Source organism: Rhinoderma darwinii, chromosome 2, assembly GCF_050947455.1.
Source record: "Rhinoderma darwinii isolate aRhiDar2 chromosome 2, aRhiDar2.hap1, whole genome shotgun sequence".
NCBI lineage: Eukaryota > Metazoa > Chordata > Amphibia > Anura > Rhinodermatidae > Rhinoderma > Rhinoderma darwinii.
In genome coordinates, this window is record NC_134688.1 from 330628786 (window position 1) to 330651642 (window position 22857).

General features: G+C 43.5%; 1 protein-coding gene across 4 annotated transcripts; it reads left to right on the forward strand.

Moving 5' to 3' along the window:
* The first annotated feature begins 1376 nt into the window (after positions 1-1376).
* On the forward strand, positions 1377-19867 carry LOC142743168 (uncharacterized). 4 transcript variants are annotated; one of them, XR_012881502.1, is made up of 6 exons: positions 1377-1647; positions 5524-5707; positions 5811-12137; positions 14188-14316; positions 15582-15661; positions 18965-19867. XR_012881502.1 is itself a non-coding variant. In XM_075853660.1 (5 exons), exon 3 carries the CDS (start codon positions 6615-6617, stop codon positions 7668-7670), a length of 1056 nt encoding a protein of 351 aa, XP_075709775.1. In that variant the 5' UTR covers positions 1377-1647; positions 5524-5707; positions 5811-6614; the 3' UTR covers positions 7671-12137; positions 14188-14316; positions 15582-19867. The 4 variants fall into 4 exon arrangements, 1 of the variants encoding a protein (XP_075709775.1); XR_012881504.1 differs by having other exon boundaries at positions 5811-6143; positions 11818-12137; positions 15582-19867; XM_075853660.1 differs by having other exon boundaries at positions 15582-19867.
* Positions 19868-22857: the final 2990 nt, after the last annotated feature.

Below are 22857 nucleotides of genomic sequence, written 5' to 3' on the forward strand. Positions count from 1 at the left end.
AAACAATTTCTTAATTGGTTTGTATTCTTATGTTCTTTGATTTTAATTATATATATTTCTCGTTATACAGATGAGATACAGATCAATGTTGTTACCTTAATCGTTGAGGTCTTTTCCCCTCCTTTTCCGGGATCCCCATGGACACCTTATATGTGAACCTCTCTTCATGATTATCGATACAGAATCAGTGACCTCATTATTTCAACAGAGATGTATATCTACATGAGTGTATTTGACAACTTGTAATTATGACCTTAACATTTTGTCTCATCAATTTACATATAAACTATTTTTCTACAATACCACGCAATAGATGTATACTATACTGTTGTCCATTAGTAGACTATACAGTATCATAATTTTTACATCTTTTTCTTTCATATGCATCGATATATGCAAGAGTGTGTATACATACACAATATAACATAATAGACAATGAGCCTGAGGACTGTTCATCCTTTATCGGATTTACAGTACATTAATTTAAACTAATTTATTTACTTAGATATATTCGTTATTAACTAACTGCATATTAATTTGCACACTATATTTATTAAATTTATATTAACTTAATTTTTTGTATAATAATTTTTATTATGAATTTATTCATTTCAGACAAACACCCACTGTATGAATTTTAAATTTTTTGTTGCAGCACTGATATTCTATGTATTTTATTATATATCCTTTCATTCAACTGTGCCAGTTGATCTTAATTCACATTGTATGTATGTATATTTTTTTATATAATTATATATATGATTATGTATTCTTATATTATTTTGTATATTCTTCAGCACGAATATTTTATTATTATGTATTTATTATAATTGAAATAATTATCATACACTTATTCTTTCATTATCATCACCTTAAAGATTCACTACCATTTTTCATCTATTCTCTTATAGTATATATACTCATATTCACCACACTTTCACTTTTTATTTTTTATTTTTAAGTATATCTATTTTAACTGTATTTCATTATTATCTCTTGCTGCTTGTCTTATTTTCCAACTATTTATGTATAATTGATCCATGTTCACACCGTGCGATACATATGGTTATGCACAAACACATATGGGGACAATCCATGCATGTGCAGTATAATTTTCGACCAATATAACAATAAAAATATCGATGATGTAGACATATATATGTAATTCGTGATATATTATCCTTCACATCATATACATACTTTACTAACTTACATTGCTGCTATCTTTCAATGCAGCATTGCGCTCTGTATTTTACTATGCACAGCTCATCCGTCCTGTGTCGCTCTCTCATTGGAGGATGGGATCCGGCCCCCGTCGGCGTCACTCGCGGCGTGCCTTCTGCCTGATCCACGTGACCGAGTCATACTGACTCGGTCCCGTGCTTCCGGCTCGGGCTCTCCGCGGCTGGCGTCGACGTGGGCGCAGCTCCTTTAGCCCCCGGGAGACAGCGACCGATAGGTGTGCAGGACGTTTAGCTTCATTATGCAACACACTTGCCAGGTAAAATAAACATAGTCCATTGGCCAGTCCCTACATAAAGAACCCCTGACCTCAACCTGACACCACCCCCAGACGAAGGCATTATTCGCTCTGAAACGCGCGTTCGGGTGGAGCTCAGTTGCAGTCACTCGGTCTCTTGATAATGGGTATGTACAAATCTTTATACTACATTCTAATTTCTTGTGGAATCTATTCCTTTATCCTTGGTGGTCTCGCAGCACACTAGATATATGGCACACAGACTATCATGTCATGATTACTATACTAGTGAAAATTTGTAATGATTGTTAGCTGTTAATCTTTGTGTTTATGACACTCTTTGCATAAATCTCTTTGCTTCTGCGATACCTTACCTATAGATTCAGGCTGACTCTACCATAATATCATAGTATACATATCCTGCACCATTTTCTATCTTGTTAGACTCCCTTTACTCTTCATGCACTGGTAGTGCATATTTAGACTAATCTCTCAGCTGAGCATCCATGTTTTTATTGTTGGTTTATGGATTCTTTTATTATTGTATTAATTAACTATGTGAATAAAGTATTTTTGTATTTTCAATATTTTCTTGGTTCCCAGCATCCATTCTTTCTCTCTTGGTTCCCTAAGCCTACGATGTAGCAGGCTTAGGGGGCCCATGAGACAGGATCACAGATTGTGTGATCCTGTCTGCTGGGCACTGTATCTAAGCCAATCACATGGTAGGCTTAGATACATGGCCCATGCAGGATCCTGTCTGCTGGGCCCTGTATCTAAGCCAAACACATGGTAGGCTTAGATACATGGCCCATGTGTGATCCTGTCTGATGGGCCCTGTATATAAGCCTACCACACTGTAGGTTTAGATACAGGGCCCCAGTACACAGTAATCTTATACTGTATAAGATTACTGTCTGCTGGACTCTGTATCTAAGCCTACCTTGTGTTAGGCTTAGATACAGGGTCCCACAGACAGCATCACACATGGGCCCTGTATCTAAGCCTAACACATGTGTTACTAATCGGTTTTTTTGTGTGTTTTCTTACAGGTTCGGTGGTTGGACTACGGCGGATTCCAGGACTACTTCGATGACGCCTTTTTTTTATTATCAATAAAATGGTTAATGAGGGTTGTGTGGGTTTTTTTTTATTTCAATAAAATATTTTTTCTTTGTCTTTGTTTTTTTTTAAACTATATTACTACCGCCTTAGTAATGGCCGCCGGCTGATTGACAGCATCCATTGCTAAGGCGGGGCTTAGTGTTGGCCGATGCAGAGGCTAACAATAACCCCCATTATTACCCCGGTACCCACCGCCACCAGGGGTGCTGGGAAGAGCCGGGTACCATCCAGTACTTGACCATCTGTAGTGATGGTCGGGCACTGGGGCGGCCGCAGGCTGGTATTATCAGGAGGGGAAAGGCCAGATACAGTGGCCCTTCCCATCCTGGTAATGCTAGGCTGCTGCTGCTTTATTGTATCTGGCTGGTTATGAAAAATGGGGGGGACCCCATGTCATTTAAAAAAAAATTTAATAAAAAATAATTGGAAAGAACGAGGTTGGGTCCCCCCCAATTTTCATAACCAGCCAGATACAACACAGCAGCAGCAGGCAGCATTACCAGGGTGGTAGAGGCCACTGTTTTTGGCCTTCCCCAGCCTAATACTACCAGCCTGCGGCCGGCCCGGTGCCTGCCCGTCACTACAGATGGTCGGGTACTGATTCGTACCCGGCTCTTCCCAGTACCCCTGGTGGCGGTGGGTACGGGGGTAATAACGGGGGATAGTGTTGGCCTCTGCACCTGCTAACATTAAGCCCCGCCTTAGTAATGGAGGTTGTCAATCAGCCAGCGGCCATTACTAAGGCAGTGATAATAAAGTTTAAAAAGATACAAGCACATAGAAAAAATAATTTATTGAAATAAAAAATCACAACCCCCATTAACCATTTTATTGAGAATAAAAAAACGCCGTCATTGAAGTCCTCATATCCGAAGTCCAACAACCGAACATGTAAAAAAACTGAAACACACAAAAATAATTAGTAACACATAAAGAAGCAAAATTATTATTCTTTCCTTTCCTGGGTCCAGCGCTGGAGCCGCAATGTCAGCGAGCTGAGTCCTGTATCTAATCCAATCATGTGTGATACTGTCTGCTGGGCCCTATATCTAATCCAATCATGTGTGATACTGTCTGCTGAGCCATATATCTAATCCTATCATGTGTGATACTGTCTGCTGGGCCCTATATCTAATCCAATGATGTGTGATACTGTCTACTGAGCCACTGTATCTAATCCTTTCATGTGTGATACTGTCTGCTGAGCCACTGTATCTAATCCTATCATGTGTGATACTGTCTGGTGGGCCCTATATCTAATCCTATCATGTGTGATTCTGTCTGCTGAGCCGCTGTATCTAATCCTATCATGTGTGATACTGCCTTCCGAGCCACTGTGTCTAATCCGATCATGTGTGATACTGTCTGCTGAGCTGCTATATCTAATCCTATCATGTGTGATACTGTCTGCTGGGCCCTATATCTAATTCTATCATGTGTGATACTGTCTGCTGAGCCACTGTATCTAATCCTATCATGTGTGATACTGTCTGCTGGGCCCTATATCTAATCCTATCATGTGTGATACTGTCTGCTGAGCCGCTGTATCTAATCCTATCATGTGTGATACTGCCTTCTGAGCCACTGTATCTAATCCGATCATGTGTGTTACTGTCTGCTGAGCCACTGTGTCTAATCCGATCATGTGTGATACTGTCTGCTGAGCCGCTGTATCTAATCTGATCATGTGTGATACTGACTGCTGAGCCGCTGTATCTAATCCGATCATGTGTGATACTGTCTGCTGAGCCACTGTGTCTAATCCTATCATGTGTGATACTGTCTGGTGGGCCCTATATCTAATCCTATCATGTGTGATTCTGTCTGCTGAGCCGCTGTATCAAATCCTATCATGTGTGATACTGCTTTCCGAGCCACTGTGTCTAATCCGACCATGTGTGATACTGTCTGCTGAGCCGCTGTATCTAATCTGATCATGTGTGATACTGACTGCTGAGCCGCTGTATCTAATCCGATCATGTGTGATACTGTCTGCTGAGCCGCTATATCTAATCCTATCATGTGTGATACTGTCTGCTGGGCCCTATATCTAATTCTATCATGTGTGATACTGTCTACTGAGCCACTGTATCTAATCCTATCATGTGTGATACTGTCTGCTGGGCCCTATATCTAATCCTATCATGTGTGATACTGTCTGCTGAGCCGCTGTATCTAATCCTATCATGTGTGATACTGCCTTCTGAGCCACTGTATCTAATCCGATCATGTGTGATACTGTCTGCTGAGCCACTGTGTCTAATCCGATCATGTGTGATACTGTCTGCTGGGCCCTATATCTAATCCTATCATGTGTGATACTGTCTGCTGAGCCAATGTATCTAATCCTATCCATAGTTTATAGGGTCGTAGTGCTATAGATATGCTATGCTGTCTCCTATACACACATTTTTTTGGGGGCGGACACATATGTATTGGGGCTATTTCCCCTGACATTTTAAGCCCTGAGGGTATGTTCACACGGCAGCGTCCAGTCCATGGAAAACGGCTCCATTTACGTCTGAAGAAGTGACAGGCACTTCTTTGACGCGGGGGTCTTTTTTACGCGCCGCCTTTTGACAGCGGTGCGTAAAAAAAATGACCATCGGCACAGAACATCAGAAGACCCATTTAAATTTGAATGGGCAGATGTTTGCCGACGCTATTGAGCCGCATTTTCGGACGTAATTCAATGCTAAAACGCTCGAATTACGTCCGTAAATAGGGTGTGTCAGCCCAGCCTTAGTGACGCCCCCGGCTGCTAGTGCTGCACTGTTGGGTCACTTAGGAGACCCAGCGATGCAGCTGAAAGCTGCGGACCGTCGTCCATGAGGAATTTGCGGGGCGGGGGGCCCAATAAGAACTTTTGCATCGGGGCCCATGAGCCTTTAGCTACGCCCCTGCATATCTCACTCCAGATCCTCATCAATATCATCTCGAACTTCCGGTGATGAATTGAGTAGAACTAGGGACGGAAATATTGGCAGTATTACGGGAACTAATCAGGGACCTCCAGGCCCACGGCGACATTACGACAGACATGCAAAGCGCAAGAACTCGCGGAACCACCAGCAGGACAAGAGGTCCGGAAATAACTTGGAGGTAATAAACCTGTCCTCTCATGCCCTGTCCTCTGATGCCCAATGTGAGATCCTTAGTAAAGGGTTGACGTTTTCACCTACTAATTCTTTCTACTTTTTTACAGCTTTAAAAGATTTACATCTATTCTATCGGAAACTGGTACTAAAAAAAAAATTACACAGGGGGGGCGTGGCTTGGACGCTGCAGTGACCGGACGCAACTTTGGGGAGCTCCGCCGAAACAGAGCTTAATCGGCTTCAAACCGGGAGAATCTGCCTCTGATTGCACTAGAGCAGCTCTGTCCTTCCTCCCAGCTGACTCGGTGAAGACCGGGCACCCGCTCGAACCCGTAAACCGGTGATTTAAGGAGAAGGAGCAAGTGAGGCCTTGCCTCGTGGCGGACCGGGACCTAAATTTCTGGCGAGACGGCTCGGAGGGATCAGCAGAGCTGTTGCAGGTACCTTTTAAAGCTGCACACAACACAGATGCAGATACACTAAGGACGCCGATCTGAGGATATTACATTAGAGAAGCTTACCTGATCCTTAGTAGCAGCCGGAAACTCACTGTGCGTCTGGGGAGACTGGGCTTGGGCCTGAACCTGCAGACAAGCGTCCATAGACTTCGGAGTAAGTGCCACCTATACCCCCAAGACCCATATTTCGTTCTTCACACTACCTATGAGAGCACCGCTCTAATATTTTATCGCTGGGAGTACACCTAGTGTATTTGTTCTATTTTTGATCTGCTACATACTGCAGTCAGCTGGACTTCCATACCAAATTTATTGCTAGGTAACCCTCTCCTCCCCTCCATTACTAGGGAGGTAGTTGGGAAGCTGTAAGCGCGGTTCTTAATGAGCCACATGTAACTTTCATTGGAGAGACACGCACTTTCTTTTTTCTTTGGTACCACAAGCTAAAACAAAATGGTGAAAACGGGCAAAGACAAGCTCAAGGATACACATCACACACCTAAAAAGCACAAGAATCAACATGAAGTTGATCGTTTCTTTAATAAAAAGCACTCCACCTTATCATTTGCTGGGAGTAACCCTTCCGCATATGAAGAAGACACTGAAATGTCAGAAGATGGCGATTCGGATAGAGAGAGCAGTACGGCTCAGACTACCACATATGAGGATTCAGATGCATGCCATATCTCTAGAGCCTTTCTCAAGAAATGTTTGGCACAAGCCTTGTCACCAGTGCTAAAGGAACTTTCTGATATCAAAATGGATGTAAAGCACATTGGAAACAGAGTGGATGAGCTGGAAAATGTCCACGCCGCTTTATTATCTCACAGTACAGTGACACAACAGGCGGTTGTCTCCCAACAGGAGCACCTAAATGCTGCATTTCTCCAGCTGGAGGATCAGGAGAAGCGAAATAGAAGGAAGAACATTAGGCTGAGAGGGATACCGGAAAGCGTGACACCAGAGGCTCTGAAGGCTGCAGCTGTCTCAATTTTCACGGACCTACTGGGGGTTGAACGGGCCTCCCAAGTGGTTATTGAACGCATACACAGAGCGTTACGCCCTAAACCTGCACCTGGAGAACCGCCGAGGAATGTGGTGTGCGGGCTCCTGAGTTTTGTCGACACAGCGGCTCTTTTGCAGAAGGCCAGGGACTCTCAAGGAATTTATTACGACAAATGTATTACGACAAATGTAAAATCCTGTTTTTCCAAGATGTCGCAGCAAGCACGACGGATCTTGAAGCCGCTCACTGACATTCTGAGGGACCGTCATATCCCCTACAGATGGCTATATCCCTTTGGACTTTCTGTGATGATTAATGGCAAACCTCTCATGGTGAGACAACCTGCGGATCTACAAAAAATTTGGACTGTTCTACAAGTCAACCCATTGGATATTCCATCATGGCTGCCGGTCCACCTACCTACTTCGTTCCCGGAATTACCGCCTTCAGATGGTTGGTCCCTGCAAACCAAAGTTAAATCCCCGAGGAGGACACCCACCTGAACTTTGGAACTTGGAAACCTGAAGAATAATTGCAGAGGCAAACCCGCCTTGAAGTTGCCTTGAATGGGCCCCTGTCATATTGCTATGGAAGAACTATTATTACGTGTTGGAAGCTTCCATTTAGCACCTTGTGTATCCTCTTAAGAGTTTTACCATAATGGTACCATAAGTTTTGCAGCTATTAACAAGAAAGTGCGTCTCTTCTTTCTTTTGTATTCTTTTCCCCCCCTACAGAATGGATCGGATTTATTCATCTAGCATTGTGCATATGAGTATTGTAATATGTATAATTGTTGCTAGTGCTAATCTCCTACCCATGGAAGCTGGGATTTGCGAGATCTCAGGCCTTCCAGTCTGGTTATTATGTGATATGATCTACAATATCTGTAAGGTTTTTCTTTTTCCCACAATTTGTTTTGGGTTTGAAGTTGGGGTGACGCCTCATGAGTTCCATTACACTATCATCTGCCTATTAGACATCTGTAAGTATGGCTGAGATAAATATTGTGTCACTGAACGCGAGAGGGCTTAATACTCCTCAAAAACGCAGCCAAGTGTTTGCTATAGTCAGGAAAGCTCGGTCAGACATACTATTCTTGCAAGAAACTCATTTCAGACACGCACACATACCCTCATTAGCTCACACCTCATTCTCACAATGGTTCCATAGCACGCACTCTTCTGCATCGAGAGGGGCCAGCATAGCCATAGGTAGATCGGTTCCCTTCACCCTAATAGCTCAACAAATTGATCCTGCTGCTAGATATGTGTTTGTTAAAGGAACAGTGGGGAATACTATAATAACTTTAGCCAACATCTATGCTCCGAATAGAAATCAAGCTACATGGCTAACTGGTACTTTAAATAAGCTACAAACCTTTGGGGAAGGAATTCTGGTTCTGGGAGGGGACTTCAATTGTGTATTAGAACACAACCTTGACACTACTTCCAAAACTGCGGCTATATCTAATAAAGCGATCAGGAAAATGAAGAGGGTACTAGCTGACCTTTCGCTTGTAGATGTATGGAGAACAGCCCACCCAGACACAAAAGATTACACATACTATTCTACAGTACATGGGACATATCATAGGTTAGACCGCATATATATCTCCAACAGACACCTTGGCAAAGCTACGGCCTCAAACATAGGGTCCGTACTAATATCTGACCATGCGTTAATTTCTATGTCTTTATCTATTTTATCCCTCCCTAGAAAAACGTTGACCTGGTCACTAAATGAAACTTTGATGGGTTCCCCAGAAGACATTTTGAATATAGATAACAAACTCCAGGAGTATTTTCATTTTAATAACATTCCAGAGACCCCTGTGCCAATCATATGGGAGGCCCACAAGGCCTGTATTAGAGGCGAATTCATCGCATTGGGCGCCAGAGTCAAAAAAGCTAGGGATGCCACTATGAACTCTCTCCTGAATAGAATCTCAGTTTTGGAAACGCTAAGGAAACAATCCGCTATACAGAAATCTCAACCTGAACTTGCAAAACTGAGAAATGATCTTAGGGATCTCCTGAATGTCAAAGCCGCCAAAGCCCTCCAGCGATGTAAATTTAAATATTATGCCCATGGAGATAAGGGATCTAAAATTATGTCAGGACTCCTTAAAAAACAAAACGAAAAATCTTTTATCACCAAACTGAAAACAGAAGGGGGTAAGGTGATTTCCTCCACGGAAGATATTGTGACGGAGTTCCACAGATTTTATTCCTCTCTTTATAATCTGGGGACCAGCGGTCCAACCTTATGGGGGATCGTTCGGCCCCCATTGAATCTTTCCTTAATTCTATCTCCCTACCTAAATTGGAAGAGGCAGATCTGGAGGGACTGATGACCCCCCTTTACAGAGCAAGAAGTTAAGGAGGTACTTGCCTCCATACCAAGTGGTAAAAGCCCTGGCCCGGATGGGTTCCCCATATCTTACTACAAAACATTCGCAGCAACTCTGTTGCCGCATTTTGTGAAACTTAGCAACTCACTGTTGGAGGGAGGGGGCCTTTCCAAACGAATGCTTGACGCGCATATCACAATTATCCCAAAAGAAGGAAAGGACCCTATGGTATGTGGAAGCTATAGGCCTATATCCCTCCTGAATACAGATCTCAAATGGTGGGCAAAGTTGTTGGCACATCGCATAAATATATTGCTCCCCAAACTTATCAATCCAGAACAGACAGGCTTCGTACCACAAAGGGAAGGGAAATTTAACACTACCAGAATAATTAATGTAATATCTTGGGCCAAACAACAGAAACTCCCCTTAGTTCTCCTCAGCACTGACGCAGAAAAGGCGTTCGAACGGGTGGCATGGGACTTTATGGAGGCGACACTCATTAGGTATGGATTTCCTTCCGCCTTTGTGAGAGCCATTTTCTCGCTTTATCGCCAGCCATCGGCTAGGATCAGAATAAATGGTACCCTATCTCCATCCTTTGATATATACAATGGAACGCGACAGGGCTGCCCGTTGTCCCCAGCATTATTCGTATTAACCATAGAACCCCTAATTCAGAAATTTATACAGTCACAGGAGGTCAAGGGCTTTAAAATTGGGGAGGTCACCCATTCAACGGCAGCATTCGCAGATGATCTACTTTTATTTATATCAAACCCCCTCCAAGCTTTTCCAGAGATACTAGCAATCTTAGAGGATTTTGGAAAAGTGTCCAATTTCAGGATCAATCTGGGGAAATCTGTAGCCTTAAATATCACGGTGCAGAAATCAGTGATCCAACGTCTCAAAGTGTCTACACCTTTCACCTGGAATACAACTGACATAACTTACCTGGGTGTCCGCATCCCTTCAGACCCTGCTAAGCTATTTGAGTACAATTATAAAACGCTGTATAAGAAAATTAATTCCCATCTTTCAGGCTTAAAGATCCCATATGTATCTTGGATGGGAAGAAAGAACATACTAAAATGTTATATAATGGCGCAAATTTTGTATGTGATGCAGACAATTCCAATTTGGCTTCCGCAAACCTTCTTTATCCAAATACACCGCTTATTCTCAAAGTTTATTTGGAATTCTGCTCACCCCAGGTTGGCATATGCTCAGTTGCGACTTGGCAAACGGCAGGGGGGATGCGGACTCCCAGATGTTCAGGCCTACTATAGAGCTAATCATTTGGCTAGATGGCTGGGGTTGGTGCATGCACAGCAACCTGTGTGGCCTCACATACACGTTGAACGACACATTCTTGGGGAGGAGGGGATCATACACCTCTGGTCCAATGTCCCAATAAAGGCGATTCAGTTGAGCAACACTTTGAGGGGTACGATAGAGGTGTGGCAGAATCTCTTCACAAAACCAGAATCAGGTACGAGTCCCTCCCCTCTTATGCCTCTCAGGGTTCTCCCGGCCTTCTTGAAAGCGGAAGTCACCCCAATTCACTTCCCCTGGTCTCACTTACTACAAACCTCAGTGTATCCTACCCTACAAAATGCCTCGGCTCTGCCGAAACTAGCTGACTTATTACCCCCATTAGAATCTACCTCCATCTCATTCATACATGAATTAGCATTCACTAAGGTGTGTAGAGAATTTAGTACAAAGTACACTCAACCTCTACGGGACATTACTTGGTTAGAACATTATTTGCTATTTCCAACCCTACCCAAAGGCCTGCTGTCTAAAATATATACTAAACTCTTACACTTAGCTGCCCCATCCAAACCTAGATACCTGTTGGCATGGGAAAAGGAGTTTTCCACCACTTTTACCCCTTCTGAAGTCTCCACGGTTCTGTCCAACTCGCATGGCTTTTCTCGCTGTGTCAAGATCCAAGAGAACTCCTTCAAGACACTTACAAGATGGTACAGAACTCCCCAGCTCCTACACAAATGGCGACTTACTACTGACGAATTATGCTGGAGGTGTAGATTAGGTGTGGGGACCATCTCACATATATGGTTTCACTGTCCAGTCTTAAAGGAATTTTGGTCTGAGGTTGTGAGACTTATTAATGTAATATGTGGGTTGAATGTATGCTTAAAGGGAACCTGTCACCAGCATTTTAGCTATAAAGCCAGCAATACCTGGTGAAAGTGGGTGAAAAATCATTGTCATCTAAGCCATAAATATGTTCTAAGTAAGCTCTGTAACTTTAGTATTCCGTTTTTCAGTGGTCCCACGCCGTATGCAAATGAGCAGAAAAGAGTCAAATCTTCATCTGAAAAGAGTCAGGTTTTCATTCCTCCAGCATCTCAGAGTGGACTCCACTTCCTTCTTTTTGATTGACAGCTCATTAGCCAGTCAGGATCGGACAGGTGGTGGCAGTGGGCGTGGTTAAGAAGCTGCATCCCAGAGGGAAAAATAATTACCATAAAAGGCGGGAAAAGTTTAAACGACGATATTTACTGGCAGAGGAGGACTTCAGGAAAGAAGAGAACAGGAACGAACTCTGGACAGCTGCGGCCATTGAGGGGTCAGGCGAGTTTAACAGGTAAGATGTTGATGACAGGATCCCTTTAACTCCTGAATTGGTAGTGCTGTGGTTACCTAACATCTCATTTCGACCGACTAAGCATTCACTGGCAACTCATATGTTGATGGCAGCTAAACTCCCCATACATTGGAAATCGAAGTCCCCGCCTATAATTCCTCAATGGCTGGAAAAGATTGGACAGATTTTTAGAATGGAGGAGCTAGCTGGATGGGAGAGCGGAACCCATGTAAAATTTCTAAGTACGTGGCAGAAATGGCTAGATTTCACTAAAGGTCCGATATATAGTCAGGTCCTGGCCTCCTCTCCTTTGGTCTGATTTTAACACCTACTATTATCTCACATACAGAAGTGGAGTATTCTAATACTCACAAAAGCTTGTACAATGGTCTCATGTTAGTCACCTGTTATTGTTTGTTCTTGTTTACTGTCCGAGCAGGCAACCACTTGATATAATGAGAAAGTGATTAATTATGTCACGTATGGTTTAGTACTCTGTCTTGTTCATTTTCTTTCTGTTGAGAACTGATGTAAAAATTGCCTTTGTTTGCATACAAGTAATTCCATGTACAGATCTTTGAGCCGCAGATCTTATATGCATTGTAAATGTACTGCTTGTACTGTGTTTATTTTGTTACAAATTTCTTAATAAAAATATATTGAAATAAAAAAAAAAATTATGTACAAGACACAAAAAGTTATAGATTAAAAACATGCTAATGGTAGAGATTGTATTAAAGAAATGATGCAAAGCTGAGTTTCTCGTTGGAGGGGCTCTGTCGCCGGATTTTGCGGCCCCTGTCTGCTGTTGCGGCGGATGGGCGCTGCAATGTAGATTGCAGTGACGTTTTTATTTTTGGGAAACGAGCATTTTTGGCCGGGTTGTGACCATTTTTGTGGTTGTGCAGGTGGGGCTTGCGGGGGTCCAGGTGGGTGTGTTTGGGGGTGGAAGTCCAGGTGGGCGTGTGTTGGGTGCGTGCATCGGGGCGTTTTTGATGCTTTTGCTGGCTGGGCGCTCTGGCGGGGGGTGTCGTCCACTTCTCTTCAGGGCGCCCAGCTTCTGGCAGTGCAGATCTGTGGCGTCGCTCACAGGTCCTGCATCGTGTCGGACGCATCGGCGCCGGAGGCTTCGGTTGGTTCTGCAGCGGCATCGGCGTTGGCAGGTGGGTCGATGTAGCTACTTGCCTGCGGGCGCTGATGCTGCTGCGGAGTCGGCTGTGGCCTCTGGTGCCGATGTGTCCTCGCTCGTCTGACGCGGTGCGGGACCTGTGGGTGGCGTCGCAGCGTGATCAGGCGGGGGCTGGGCGTTCTGGGGAGGGGTGGATGGTGCTTCTCGTCAGGGCACCCAGCTGGTAGGGGTGCTGGAGGCCCCCCGATGTGCGCGCATGGTGCGCGCCCACTTGGACTTTTGAGCGCGCCCACTTAGACTTTTGCGGGCCTCATTTGCGTGGCTGCAGGGGTGGTCATGGCTTGACCGGGGGTGCTCGTTTTTTGAGAATGGAGGCGTTACTGTGGTCTGCGTTGCAGCGCCGGTCTGCTGCGGTGGCAGATGGGGGTTGCGGGGTCTGGTGACAGAGCCTCTTTAAGACCAAAGGGAGTCATAGATCCCAATTTAACAATCCACTTGCACTCTCTTTGTGCCAGAACCTTCTTCAAATTCCCCCCCCCCCCCCCCTATGCCACAATGTATGCGTTCAATTCCACAAACCTTCAAAGATTTTGGGTTACAGCCATAATATAATTTAAAATGCCTTGGCAGGGTGTTTAACTGTGTGAGATCATTTATGATGTTAGCTCCGGCAATGTCTCGCACATGTTCTCTAGTACGCGACCTCAGTTCTCTAGATGTCAAGCCTATGTAGACCTTTGGACATCCACATAGTGCGCAGTAGACCACATTTGTGGTACTGCACAAGATATAGTCTCTTATTACATCCCATCCACTGATATGAAGTCCGTCGCTCACATTAGGGCATGCTATACAATCGCCACAAGGGTAACAACCCACTCTCGGTCCCCGTGATCCAAAGGGATTTGTGTTTTTTTACAGCTTTAAAGGACTTACATTTATTTTCCCGTAAATGGGGCCCTGGATCTTTGGAGATTACTAGTGAGATGGAAAAGGAGGCCCTATATGCCCTAGAGGAACTATTACGTGAACAGACTGCTGAGGCAACAGGTACGTTTCCAACATCTGTTTTATCCATATCCACAAGGTCCCCGTCGCCCCCTATCTCTGTGCCCTCAAGTCGAAATCTGGTCGTGGATGAGTTCAAACAACTGTCCACCAAATATTGACGAATTGTCTCCATTCTTCTTCCCCCCTTTTTTTGTAATGTCTTTTATGTCACTTATTTTATTTTGATTTCATCTTTTTATACACGTTATCCTGTTATGGGACACATAATTGATGTGTAATAACTTTATTATAATGAAGTGACCGCATTAACCACTATAAATCACATAATGAGGTGTTCTATAATCAGTACCACAATTGTGATGCTATACATACATCCTTGTTAGACCACTTTTTTTAATTAAACCATTACTTTGGTTTATAAACACTGCATTATTTCTGTGGGGGATTTCTCCCCCCCCCCCCCCTTCTTCTTCTTTTTTTGGACATGATCCTTCACTTTAGTTCATAATTTTCACACACATACTTTATATGCACAGGTAGTGCAGTGCATCTGCCATCCCCTTAGTGGATGTTCTGTTTACATAGGAATGGGAGCAGTTACGTCAATGGCACATCAGTATACATTACCTTTTAATCATTCTCGTCTCGGCCGGCCAATGAGGTGTGCACTCCACTTGCATGTGACCAGGTGTGTCGCCTGCTCCATTCCCGCCTCCCATAGCGCATTGCACATGTCCGGTATACCTGGTACGCGTCAGGAACCCGGATATGCGCTACGGTGCTGCAGGCCGGAGGTGGGGCATGCCACACTTCCGGTCGCATCTGTGGACATGCGCCGCGATCTCATGGGCGCTGATTAACAACAGAAAACATCTGGGACTTGTCCTATTTAAGGTCCAGACTGCAACAGGACACTATGCACCCGCTGAGGAAGCACACCCCGCTATATGCGTGTTGGGGTTTCATACTTGGTATCCAGGGTCCATGATCACCGATATGAGTAAGGTTTCCTCCATTTTCTGATATTTAGGTTTTCCCTAACTTTTCCCAGGACCACTGTGTTCATTATCTAATGGGTCCTTATATGAGGGATTAGCCACTTATAGGATTATTCATTACCCATACCATATACCCTCATTGTAGGGACTGTAGTCCTTTTATATGGATGATCTGTATTCCGGTTCTACCCTGTAACATTTCAGAGTCTCTCAAATCATTTTGTACCTTTTTAAAATGTTTGTCTCATTTTATGTGATGAAATAGAATTTGTTATCTTTATAAAAAAAAAAATAATAATTACACAGTAGGGGCCGTGATTCACTGGAGATTACTAGAGAGATGGCTCTCGAGGACTTGCTACGTGAACAGACTGCTGCGGTAACAGGTATGTTATCAACATCTGTGTTGCCCAGATCTACAAGGTTCCCCTCCTTATGTCTGTGCCCCCAAGTAAAAATTTTCACCAAACTAGTTATGGACGAGTTCAAACAACTGTCCACCTCTAGGAGTGGCGATAATCTAACTATCCTCCTGAGAAAAGCCCTGAGAGAACTTCAATCCAAAGATGATGTCATAATAAAGGCCGCAGATAAGGGGGGCAACATTGTGGTCTGGCCAACAGACAAGTATGAGAAAGAAGCTTTTAGACAACTGCGAGATAAACATACATATGTTAAATTAACACACAGTCCCTTATCCTCATTCTCCTCAGAATTAGTCAAGATTCTTAACAGAGCCCTAGACAAGGGAATTATCCCTAAGAAAATCTATGAGGGACTCTTAAAGGGAATGTGACGCTAGAAAAAAAATGTTTTTTTTTTTTTTTTAGTTAAACAATTAGTGTATAGGTGATTAAACATTGTTCTAATTTTTTTCACGAGTCAGGAAATATTATAAATTAGATTCTAATTTAAAATATTTCCCAGTGCTGGTCACTAGATGGAGCAATTCCCAAAATTGCAGCATTGCATGTGGTAAAGCAACCACATTGCTTTATGCTGCAAAATTTGAGAAAACTCACTCGCTCTAGTGAGCTCTCAGAATCCCCCCCTCCTTTATCCTGGCTAGTGTCGGGAGAAACGAGGGGATTGAAGGGTCAAACCTCCTACACTGTGTGTCGCCATTTTTTGAGCTAACACAAAGTGTAGTAGGTTTACATACACTAGTAAACACACAGTAAAACACTTACATACACAGAAATAACTTACCTGCTCCAGCCGCCGCCGCTCCCTCCGGTCCGCCCGCTCCGTCTGCTACCTCCCGCTCCAAGTGCACAAGTCCGTAAGCCGCGACCGGAAGTAGTATTCTTACTGTCCGGCCGCGACTTCCGGCCCACAGGAAAATGGCGCCGGACGTCGCACAGTTCAACTTGGACTGTGTGGGAGCGGCGCATGCGCCGTTCCCACAGAGACGGCGTACAGCATAGTGGATGGAACGGGCCCTGTTCACATTCACTATGGGACTGTATGTGCTGTATTCCATGTCTGTATGTGTCGTTAATCGACACATACAAAAATGGAAAAAAAAATGGCAGCCCCCATAGGGAAGAAAAAGTTCAAAAATAAAAAAAAGTAAAACACAAACACACAAATAAATATAAAAGTTTTTAATAAAACACTAAAATCAAACTGATGTAAAAAAAAAAAAAATTCGTGACACTGTTCCATTAACCAACGATCCCAAGATCCCTACCCTGTATTTTCTACCTAAGGTCCATAAGAACCTTATGGATCGCCCGGGATGCCCAATTGTGTCAGGTTTGGGAGGTCTTTGTGACCCAATATGTAAATTTTTTGAACACTACTTGAAACCTCTAGTCACCGAGTTACCATCATACGTAAAAGATACAACGGACGTCCTGGGTAGGATCGATGGGATCCAAACAGAGCCTGATATGTACCTTGTTACCGCAGACGTAGAGTCACTGTATACGTGCATACGACACTGTGATGGTTTGGAGGCGGGCCGCTTCTTCCTGGGGATCAGTAACCGGGATGGTGAAATGTGTGAACTAGTTTTGGAGTTGCTCCAATACATTTTGACAACTTTTTTGTGTTCAAGGACAACTTTTTCCTACAAACTAGGGGCACTGCCATGGGGATGGCGCCCACGCTGTCGACCATGTGCAGTGCTGGTTACGCTATATTGATGATGCTCTCTTTATATGGCAAGGCACTGAGTTTGAGTTGATGAAATTCATGCAGCAATTGAATGTGAATTCATTTAATGTTAAATTGACACATACGTTTCATAGGCATAAAATAGAATTTTTGAACATACAAATGTTTGCTGACCAATGTGGATTACTTCAAACTGATGTTTTCCGTAAATCAACATCAGTGAATTCACTGCTGCATGCTTCATCTTCTCATACACGTTCAACTGTCAAAGCCATCCCAGTTGGTCAGTTTCCCAGGATGAAGCGGATCTGCTCCACTGATTGACTGTTTCAACAACAGTCGGAGGAACTTAAATCCAGGTTTGAAGATAGAGGGAATAGCAGACGTCTCATTAAGTTGTCAGGGCAAACTTCCTTTTCCATGTTATTTCACACCGAATAGCCACCTCTGTAAATTGGAAACTGAGAGCATGCGTGGAAGAAGTATACCAGGCAGACAAATGTTGGTACAGATCCTCCATCAGTGAAGTAGGAAGTGAAGACTAAACTTTATTAAACAAAGAAACACAATCTCCTCCCTAGAGATGTGGGTCGTGCTTAAGACCCATTTGCTCTATTCAGCTATAAGTTCATCTGTACACTCCTCTTGCATTCCATGGGCGGTGTCTTCCATAGGCGTGTTCCTCATACAGACTCCATTGTTCCACGGATTCAATTTCTTTGTGAAATATACTGATATATATGTGTAAGGATAATATTTTTGCAAACAATATACATGGTAATGATCCCTGACCAAGTCAGGATACAATAGGGCCAAAAAAACACCACACTGTGACCTATTAAGGACTAAAGCCCATCGAATCGAAGAAAACAGCGTACGATTTATAACATATAATAATCAATGGGAAAGCATGAGGACAATTCGGGGGCGACATTGGTCTTGTTTTTAAGATCTGAACCAGCTTTGGCACAATGCCTGGCTGAAAGACCCATGATGACGGCCAAGGGGAATAGAAACCTTAGGGATCTTCTGATTAGGAGCCATTATGTACCAAGGTATATAAACCCTTTTGGTTCACGGGAACCAAAAGTTGGATGCTATCCCTGTGGCGATTGTATCGCATGCCCCAACATCAGCAGAGCAATGGATTTTACGTCAGTAGATGGAAAAAGAACATTTAAAATTATGGACTACATTTCTTGTAGTACCACACACGTAGTATATTATGCGCTATGTGGGTGTCCGAAGGTTTATATAGGCTTGACATCTAGACAATTGAGGATACGTACTACACAACTCAAAACTTTATCAAGACATTTTAAAAGATACCATGGCTGTAATCCTAAGTCTCTTAGGGTCCGTGGTATTGACCGCATACATTGTGGCATCAGAGGCAGTAATCTGAAGAAGGTTCTGGCACAAAGAGAGTGCATGTGGATCTAGGTTCAATGACGCCCTGTGGTCTCAATGAAAAACTTAGCTTTGCCCCATTTCTCTAAATAATTATTCTACCACCAGCATGTTTTTAACAAATTTTTAATCTTGTGTCTTGTATCATATTGTATTAGGTATTTGATGTACCACCTATCTTCAGTCTGACTGCCTTTCTATAGGAAGCCAAAATTTTGACCCAGATACTTTCCCAAACATGGATGGAGAAGACCGTACTAATCAAATTGTCCTTTGATGTGGGACTAATTTTGATATTTTCATTTATCCCGTTTTTCTTTGCTCACAATTTATTTTTGCACATTATTATTGTCTTGACACTATTTTGATATTGATATATATCAGTGACAGGCACTGAATGTATATTGCCACATAACCTGTAAACCACAGTATATTGGGGGGGCATTGAAAGCCCCACACGTATCGCCACAATGTCCATACTTGATCAGCATTTCATGAAGATTTAGCGATTACCAAGTCTCCTACCACCCATTCCTTATATCCCTACTCTTGGGGTATGTTCACACGTAGAGTCAAAAACTTCTCAAAATATGGAGCGGTTTTCAAGGGAAAACAGCCCCTGATTTTCAGACGTTTTTTGAGCAACTCGCGTTTTCACAGCGTTTTTTACGGCCGTTTTTGGAGCTGTTTTCATTGGAGTCTGAGAAACCGGCTCCAAAAACGTCCCAAGAAGAGTCCTGCACTTCTTTTGACGAGGCTGTAATATTACAGTCCATCTTTTGACAGCGACGCGTAAAAATGACAGGTGGTCGGCACAGTACATCGTAAAGCCCATTGAAAGTAATGGGCAGATGTTTGCCGACGTATTGGAGCCGTTTTTTCAGACGTAATTCGAGGCGTAAAACGCCTCCATTACATCTGAAAATAGGTCGTTTGAACTCAGCCTTAGGATGCAGAATATATCGCTGTAAAGATATAGGAAGTCTGCCTTTCATGTTAAGAACTGGAACATTATAGAGTCTTATCTATTTTGTACCTTTTTAAAACTATGTCTGTCTCATTTATGTGATTAATAAAAATTGTCATATTTTTTATATATACGTCTTTTTCTTTCTGTTTAAATTTGTATTTAGGAGTGAACCCTGCATTAACAAAGGGAGAATTCTTTTTCTATAGCATTATCTAGCCCGTTATTAAATTGTATTAGGAGTTTATGCAACTGTAATGCTGCAAGCCTGCGGCCGCCCCGGTGCCTGTCTGTCACTACAGATGGTCGGGTACTGATTCGTACCCGGCTCTTCCCAGTACCCCTGGTGGCGGGGGTACCGGGGTGATAATGGGGGTTAGTGTTAGCAGGTGCAGAGGCTAACATTAAGCCCCGCCTTAGTAATGGAGGTTGTCAGTCAGCCAGCGGCCATTACTAAGGCAGTAATAATAAAGTTTCAAAAAAATACAACCACATAGAAAAAATATTTTATTGAAATTAAAAAAAAACACAACCCCCATTAACCATTTTATTGAGAATAAAAAAACGCTGTCATTGAAGTAGTCCTCGAATCTGAAGTAGTCCAACAACCGAACCTGTAAAATAACATTAACGCACAATAATAATTAGTAACACATAAAGAAGCAAAACAATTATTATTAATACCTTTCCTGGGTCCAGCGCTGGAGCCGCAATGTCAGCGAGCTGGGCCCTATATCTAATCCCATCATGTGTGATACTGTCTGCTGAGCCAATGTATCTAATCCTATCCATAGTTTTGTATGGTCGACGCACGCACACGTACTTTCCCCAGACATTTTAAGTCCTTAGTGACACCCCTGGCTGCTAGTGCTTCATTGTTTGGTCACTTAGGAGACCCAGCGATGCAGCTGAAAGCTGCAGACCGTCTGCCATGAGAAGTTTGCGGGGGGGGGCAATAAGAACTTTTAAATCGGGGCCCATGAGCCTTTAGCTACGCCCCTGCACAACATACACAAACACCTCTATAAAAATAAATTAAGTATTACACGTGTTGAAGCACTACATACCCCCCTAATAAAAAAGTCCCAATAATCTCAAAGGGTCTATTCAGCCAGCGAGGGAGAAGAGGAAATTGCCCCATTCCTATTGACATCATCATCATCATCCAGTGATGGGGAACCCTCGCAAAAACACTCCAGGACATCAGCTGAGGCAACCCCCAAATGAGTGATACCATGTGGAACCCACCCCTTATAATTATGAGCCTCACATTCTGGATTTCACAGGGAGCTCAGGAATTCGATTTGAGACTGTAGGCCTTGCAGAAATTGACTATTTCAAGCTCTTTTTCTCTGAGGATTTTGTTAATTTAATGGTGGCCCAGACAAATTTATACGCCCAGCAATTTTTAGCCCAAAACCCCACGTCATCATTTGCTAGGTGGACCCCCATATAGCCAGCGGAGGTGATTACATTTTGGGGCCTTGTCCTACATATGGGCTTAGTAAAAAAGCCAGAGATTAGGCAATACTGGAGTGCGGACATTTTATACAGCACCCCATTTTCCCGCATGGCAATGACCCGGACACGTTTTGAAATAATGCTGAAATTTTTGCATTATAATGATAATGCACAGTGCTGGCCCCGTGATGACCCCACACACGACCGCCTATTCAAAATCAGGCCAATGATTGATTATTTCTACATCAAAATTTCAAGAAGCATACACCACCGAAAAGAACATAGCAATAGAAGAGTCCCTTGTACATTTTAAGGGGAGACTAAAATTCCGCCAATACCTGCCAAGCAAGAGGGCGAGGTATGTAATTAAAATGTATAAGCTGTCCGAGAGCAGCTCAGGGTACACCTACAGATTTAGGGTTTATGAAGGGAAGGACACAAGGATAGAACCTCCAGAATGCCCCCCTGTCCTGGGAGTTAGTGGAAAAATAGTGTGGGATTTGGTGCACCCACTGCTGGATCAGGGTTACCACCTTTACGTGGATAACTTCTACACCAGCATCCCACTATTTAAATGCCTCTCCCCCAGAAGGACTGCAGCATGTGGCACCGTGCGCAAAAATCAGAGAGGCCTCTCTAAAAATCTGATTGGGCAACCCCTAAGAAAGGGAGAAAGCAGGACACTACACAGCGATAACATGTTGCTTGTCAAGTATAAGGACAAGAGGGACGTCCTTAGGTTGACCACGCTGCACGGTAGCAGCAGAACCCTTGTCCCTGTCCGAGGTAGCACTACAATGACCCCCAAGCCAAATTGCATCCTCGGCTACAATAAGTACATGGGAGGGGTTGATCTCTCTGATCAAGTACTAAAGCCATACAGTGCAATGCGGAAAACAAAAAGGTGTGGTTAAAAAAATGCTGGCCATGCACATGGTACAGATGGCAATGTATAACGCTTACATGCTATACCAATGTGCAGGCCAGACAGGGACATTCCTTAATTTTCAAGAGGTGGTTATCAAGGCCCTCGTATTTGGGAACCAGGAAGGGGAGGGCCCCAGTACTTCTAGAAGCGATGGTCCACATTGTACCAGGGCAACACTTTCCTGGTGAAATCCCCTCCACTGGTAAAAAGGGAAGGACCAAAAAAAAGGTGTAACGTGTATTACAAATGGGGGAGAAGACGAGACAACTTATCATTGGGAAACCTGCCCCGACAAACCTGGCCTGTGCAAACTCCCATCAACAAAGATCCTGCTTTAGCTCTACTATCATTAGGAATAGAGGATCTCCCACATGATTTTAGGTGCCTGGTGGGCCATGTGCTTCTTACAACCAAACTTCTAATTACCAAGGCTTGGAAATCCTCCACGTCTCCCTCCTGTAGTGAAGTAATAGGGAGGGTGTCTAACCATTGTACCTATGAACGCCTATTTTACCTAAGAAATCACAGATATGTTTTCTTTTCCAATGTATGGGGCCCATGGTTGCGCCGATTTGTGGACTGTAAAGACCAATTACCTATGTCAGTCTGATTTTCTTCCCTTCTCCTTTCCCTCCTTTCTCTACCTTTTTGTTAAGAAGTACATGTTTAATACTTTTCACTTGATTTGTTGTACT